We start from the raw sequence: 7,098 nt of genomic DNA, 5'->3' as shown, positions 1-7,098 counted from the left end.
CGCCACCCCCTTGTGGGGGGGGGGGGGGCCGCATTTCCCCCCCCCCCTGCCACTTACCTGCCAGAGCTGCTCTCCAGGCTGCCTGGAGCAAAATTCTGTTTTTTAAAATAAAAACAATTTTAAAAGCTCAATTCTAATAATTTTAACTAATTGTTGGAACTCCAAAAAAGAAAAGTAGTGTAAAAGTGTGCTATTAGTTATATTTTACATCAGTATTTTCTTTCCAGAATTTAGAGTGCATCATGTAATTGGTAGAACTAGTGATGGATGAAAGTCAAAGTTTGGACAAGTATTCAGTTAGGAATCAGCTGTGATGCGTTTAAAAAAAAAAAAAAAAAAAAGGGCGGGGGTGTATATAATGTTTGTGATATTTTGGTAAAATTTCACTTTGCCTTTTGCAAATATCATAAAGATACTATGCTATTTTGCTGCTTTTGTTTCAAAGTACTAAAAGAACTAAGATATGTAGAAATAGAAAACCTTCTCTCCCACAAGTCCCACTTCAAAAAATATTCTTCAGTTTCAAAAGTTCATATTCAGAGTAAATGTACAATTAGTTTTTATTTCACATCCCTACAAAGAACATGCTACATTGGAAGAGTAAAAATTCTCATGTTTTAAAAGCTGAAAAACAGAATTATTGTTTACATTAGATCCTGAGATCTTTGCTTCCTGAATGGCCTTAAAATATAATATGGGGAGCAGTATGAGTGTAACTTCTCAAATTTCCTAGAGAAGTTATACTTTAAATAAGTCGATCAGTGTTTTGCAGATCAGTGTAAATTGTTACCTATTGATTACCTAACTACAAATGTGCTTGCTATTAAATATATATGTATTATTTCTTATTTTTAACAGATGGTGGCGCTAACAATTTTGGACTGAATTTCTTGACCTTTATTATTCTCTTCAATAATCTCATTCCAATCAGCTTATTGGTTACACTGGAAGTTGTTAAATTTATCCAGGCATATTTCATAAATTGGGTAAATATGATACTTAAAGGGCAGTGATATATTTGACACTTGATCTTTTTAATAAAATGTTGCTTTAATATTAATATTCTTGTTTTAGTCTTTTAATAATCACTTCACCTCTTTTTACGTATGCAGTATTAATCATAGAATCATTGAAACCTTAAACAGCGATGCTGTTTATAACATATAGTATGCTTGTCTAATTTTTAAAAGTTCCAAGTAACAGGATTTTATTCAGGTGCCTTTGTTCAAATTGTTTCAGAATATAGTATATAGAGCTTTGTCAAGAAAGTAGTTTAAATGTTCTCGCATTTCATTTATTTGCTTCTAATTATAACTCTTGTGCCACCTTAAAACATCTGTCTTCTGATGTTTGTTTCCTTCAACTATGCATAGACCAGGGTTGTCAAAGATATGGCCCATGGGCCAGGTCTGGCCCACAGAGCCCTATCATCTGGCTCCCAGTGTTTCCCATGGTATTGGAGTCAACATACAGGAAGCATGCAGAGTATGCTGGATGGCCCCATGTGCTGCATGCAGCACCCACTCCAGCTCATGTCTTAGAGCGGTGGAGCAGTTACCATGTGCAGCACAGCCCTGGAGTGGCTGAAGAAGGGCCATGCCACATGCAGCACCCAGTCTGGCTGCTCCACCACACACATGTGCAGGGCTGGTCTTTGTGCCCAGTTTGACCTGTGGACCAATCCTGCACTACTTATCCAGCTCCTGGCCAAATGAGTTTGACATCCCTGGTATGAACCATTAGAGCTCCCTTTTAGTCATCTCTTAGCAGAGATACAGGTCTCTCTTGCTTTTCTACTTCATTTTATGTTGGTGATTATATAATCCAAATACATTCATACAGCAGTGTCTGCAATTTGCATATTGGTTTACAAAATAGATTTGTCTTTTTCTAACTGTCAAATATTACATATCTATTCACTGCTGTCATGGTAGTGCCCAAAGGTTATAGGCATTGAGACACAATATGGGACACAGTTCCTCTTTGAGTATTTTTTACGATCTGAAAGAAAAAAAAAAACAGAAAAGAGAACCTGGAAGAAAAGGATATAAGATTCAAGGAATTGTTTAGTGTTGATAGGCATGTACAAAATAATTGCTAACACAAGCTTTAGAAATGCACAGTTATAGAACTGAAACACATTTATGCTGCCCTGTAGTGAGTGACACCAGGAGAAGAAAGGAAAAAATAAAATGGTGCATCTTTGCAGATACAGCTATATCTTTAAAAATCATTTAAATCTGATCTAGGACTGAAAACTAGGGTTTGCGTAGTATTGCTACCAGGCAAGTCAGGTTATTAGGGACCCCAACTATGCTATATTTTAACATGGTTTAATTTCCTATAAGGTTAAATCCAGCTCTTTTTTTTTTTTTTTCTTGCCAGTAATCTTGTTTTAGTAACCACAGCATCCTGTAATTATTTCTGAAATTCTAGTAATCTAATTACTATATTTTTAAATATAACCTCTATTTTAAAACAATGTTTTTCAGGGAATGTTTTCAGTTCATTTCTGTTTTACATCCTAAATATAAGACATTTTATGAAATATGTTATTGCTATAGCTTTTTAATAGTACCCATCTTCAATATATTGGTACCATTATTTTCTAATATGCAAATAACTAAAATTCTCAAGCTTCATGTGAATCCTTAAGTTCATTTAAGACCTGAACACATTTATATCTGCTCAGGACACCTTTGGAAATTATCTGCTTGTCTCTGTGGCTCAATCAACGTACAATAAATACAATTTCGATTGCATATATACAGGTTCAATGCATGGATCTTTATTCAGTTGGTCTATAAAGGCATGGGCACAAAGGCAAGTTACTGCAAGGCAAACTAGGGTGTAAGGATGCAATTCTACTATGCTATGGCTACTCTACATTTTGCCAATGTGCAGATTCCTACAGTGTGAGAAATGAGAAGTAATTTATTTCTCAGTGAAGTATCTCAGCTGGTAAAGTCCTGTAAGTTTGCAACTTAGCTTGCCCCATGGTCTTCAATGGTCTTGTTAGTCTTCCATGTCCTAAGTAACAAGTTATAATAAATGTTTACTTAGCTTATTTATTTGTCTTTAAAGACGTTATAGAAAACTAGCGTTTGACTACATTCCTTTTTTTTTTCTTTAGGATATAGACATGCACTATGAACCTACAGATAATTCTGCTATGGCTCGTACATCCAATCTCAATGAAGAACTTGGCCAGGTATAACACGTTTCTTGCTTAATGTAGTCATGAAATAATTTGCTCCTTGGAATTCATGAACATTTTTTATTCCCACTGTTAAATGCACTTATGTTCATTTTTATTTTTAAATATTCTATCTTATTATAAATGCAATCAGTCAATGTTATATTATTGTTAGACAGGCATTCAGTTTTTACAAAATCCCTTACATGTGTGCATCACCCACACAAGCTATGGGAAAAGGCCATTATTAAAATTGAAAAGTCAAGCGATTCTTTATCTGAAGATAGGAAATGCCAGAACCAAGGTTGTCTCTACAACATACATTCAGCCCCTTTGTACAAGTAAAACTGCCTCATGCACAGGGGTACAGCACGTGTACACTCCTGTATTAGGGCTCCCCGATAACCCTAAAGACAGAGCTGGCTTGGACTATAGACCTTCTTAGACGGTCCCCTCCCTCTCCCCCACCCCATGCCTTCCCCACACTTCTCCTGGAATCAGAGGCACATGACAGTTCCACTCATGCACTTGTTTCTCTGTGGACGGTGAGAGGGGGGAGATGATAGAAGAGCTACAGCCTTACCTAGCTCTGTCTGCTTTAGGGTTTTCAGAGAGCCCTAATGCGGCAGGAATGTGTGCACATGCCAGTCCTTGCTGAGTTGGCTGTGCAGCAGGCACATGGGACAGTGTTTCCTGGATGTAGCAGCACCCATTGAGAAGCACTGAGGTAAGTTGAAGCAGCACTAACAGTGGGTACCACCACATTCAGAAAGTTGGGGAGAAGTGCTGTGACTCTGAAAAGGCTGAGAACCATTGCTCTAGAAGAGTATATTTTGTAGTAGAAACAGACTGCTTTCCATTGCCTGCATTTCCCCCTTCTGCCTTGTTTCATATAATCTGAGTTCAGTCTCCATCATCTTTGGCTCCTCATACCAGTCCCTTACTCCTCACTATGCTAGTCTCATCCAATCTCCTTCTGCAAGTTCTAGTCTCACCTCTAAGTCTGTATCTCTGCTGCTTCATGTTTTTGTCCAGCCATTCTCAGTATCCCCTGACATACCAGATCCTTGTTCCCAATGTTCTTGCCCAGTTGGTCCTTGTTCTACACTGCCAGGATCCCCATCTGATCTGTCTCTGTCTTCCAATCTTAATCAGCATTTGCTTTCCTCAGCAGACAGTCCCCAATAGCTTTGAGTCAATCTACCTCTCTTTCTGAACTCTTCACTCCAGTATCCCTCCCCCACCACTATTTATATACCTGGTTCTTTTGTTAATTCAGTCCCATTTCCTGTACCCTGGCTTCTGTCAAATTTCTTCCTACATTCCACTAGTTCTCAATCTTCTTTCCCCCTCCCTTTGCATTTTGTCCTGCCTCATATTCTTCCTCACTTATTGGCTCCAGTTTCTCTATCATCCTGTTTTCCCCCTGGGCTCCCACCTACCCCAACTCCTTTATCTTTGTTTCCCCCTCTCTTATTAGTTCAGGCTGTGGGTGACCACAGCCAGAAGGGTCCTGGCAGTGGTGAAAAGGAAGCGACTAAGCCTACTGCCAGGTCCCACTTTTTCCCTTCACCCAGCAGCAGCTTCTACCTGGTTGTTCCTGCTTGTTGTGGCTGGGGCTCACTGGTCTGGAGAGAGTGCTGCAGGGGCCACAACCTGCCAGGCTTGGACTGGGGCTGTGGACTCAGCTTGGAGCCAGGCAGAAGTTGCTGCTGGGTGCTGGGAAAAAGCAGGACCTGGTGGCAGACACAGCTGCCTCCCCCTTACCAGCACCAGGGCCCTTCCCAGTACATCTGCCTGGGGAAAGGTCACCACAATTTAATATGAGCAGAATTGTTTTCACAACATAAGTTGAATTCCATTTACAGAAAAAAAAATCAGAGTTAGATACCTACCATGGCAAAGATTTGCCCCAAGCACCTAAAGTTTGAGAAAATTGTAAATCATTGAAAACAAGACCTTATTATTGGGAATGTAAAGGTACCTTAATTAATAATTGACAAAACTACTAGCCCTGCTAATAATTGTATGATATTTGGGTTTTTTCTTTTGAACTATCAACAAAAAAGGCTGTTTTGACTTACAAAATTCACTTAATTCCATTTAAGGAGTATAAGTATAAGGTTTTTGTAGCAGATTTTTGAAGGGACAGGAGAGAGCAAGGGAGGAGTCAGGCATATCCTGCAGTACACGTTCTAGTTTTTTGAATTTAGGAAGAAATTTGCCTCACAAACATAGTAGTACAGAACAGCTTTAAACATTCTTCTGAACTGTTGGCGTCTATGGAGAAAACGATCAGTAATTTAATATTGGTGTTTTTATAGTTCAAAGAATTCAGAACAATGTAGTATGACACCTTGTATTAAATCAAGCCAGTCTCTCTCTCTCTCTCTCTCTCTCTCTCTCTCTCTCTCTCTCGTGCTTTTGTCCTCACTGCCTCCATTTTTCCTTAATTACTACATATGAATTTACATGGTAAAAACCCAGATGTCTTTTTAACAGTAATATAACATTGACTTCAAATATATCTACACCAAAACAAAATACTGATTGAATTTACAGTAAGATTGAGACAGAATATTCTAAATCAGTCTCATTGTGTCATCTTTTGACTGGAACTATTAGGTATCAAGGATGTGCATCTTTGATACTTTTTTTTATAAATAAATTATTGTATTTAAAAGATCTAAATACCCTTTTATATCCAAAACATTGTGTGAAATAATTCAGTGCAAAACTTAACTAAAAAGTTTGTTGTATTTACAGCAATGAGTTGTTAAAATATAATAATAGGTATTGATTTTGAAATTGTGATTAATTTTAACATTCTTTTAGGTCAAATACATATTTTCTGACAAAACTGGTACTCTGACTTGCAACGTAATGCAATTCAAGAAGTGTACTATAGCAGGAGTTGCTTATGGGTAAGTATTACATATGTTTATATAAAATAGTATTTTTATATTTCAAATTAAAACTGCTTTTTAAAATGTCCTCTTGGCTTTGAATATAGCCAACAAACTCTTTTTCTTGTGGTCATGATTAAATGTTTTTGAGGTTGGTGTTTTTCAACCTTAAGAGAACCTTTTTTGGCAAACAAAAGCCAAGTTAAAAAGATTAGAGATTTTTCTTGTTCATGTATAATTCCAAGATGCATGTTCAGGCACTCTGATGTCAATGAACACCTGACTTGTCTATACTATAAACAAGAATATACAGTAACCTATTGCTTTTTGGAAATAACTTCTAAAGTAGCGGATTCTTAGGTTGCTCGTTTAGTCATTTTAAGGTAGATATTATGCAAGTACAAATTTTAGGAGTTATTGCAGTCACAGCATATCTGTCAAAAATACACAAGCTTTGCATAACACAAAAAAGACAGTTAGCACCTTGATCCTCTCCTTTTGAGGGGCCAAAAATTAAAGGGCAGACACCAGGTTACTTTTTTACTTCTAGAAATACTACATATCCTTTAGAACACCATTAAATCTTACTGCCAGGTCACTGTTGAGAAGTCTGCATTAGTGTTTCCTAAACTTTTGATACATGGGGGGCACTTTTTTTTTTACCTGGATAAAAATTGGTGACACACTTCATTCACTGGTCTGTGGGTTGGATCTGGTCCACGGGCACAATCCTGCACATAGTACAGGCCCAGTACGGTCAAGGCCCCGTCCAGCCTATTTTTGTGGCACACTAGTATGCTGCAGAACACCCTTTGGGAATCACTGGTTTAGACTGCTGCTGCGGCTTTTAAACTCCTCTGTGATTAAAGGATCTCAGTGTCTAAAAGCATGTGTGTCTACTAACCATTTGGCAGCAGTTATAAGAACTCTGATTTTTTTTTTCCAGAAAAGCCTCATTCTACTTTAAATATTTGAAGAGAAAACACATAAGAAAGA

General features: G+C 37.7%; 1 protein-coding gene across 1 annotated transcript in view; it reads left to right on the top strand.

The window, feature by feature from the left end:
* ATP8A1 (ATPase phospholipid transporting 8A1) overlaps positions 1-7,098 on the top strand; it is a 188,923-nt gene that overhangs the window by 74,332 nt on the left and 107,493 nt on the right. Inside the window, exons 12-14 of the mRNA XM_006029939.3 lie at positions 859-986; positions 3,134-3,211; positions 6,032-6,120. Of these exons, the coding sequence (XP_006030001.1) occupies positions 859-986; positions 3,134-3,211; positions 6,032-6,120 (295 nt within the window). The remainder of the gene's footprint in view (positions 1-858; positions 987-3,133; positions 3,212-6,031; positions 6,121-7,098) is intronic.

This window comes from Alligator sinensis, unplaced genomic scaffold (assembly GCF_000455745.1).
Source record: "Alligator sinensis unplaced genomic scaffold, ASM45574v1 scaffold58_2, whole genome shotgun sequence".
NCBI classification, from domain to species: Eukaryota; Metazoa; Chordata; order Crocodylia; family Alligatoridae; genus Alligator; species Alligator sinensis.
This window is presented reverse-complemented; position numbering and strand designations above follow the sequence as displayed.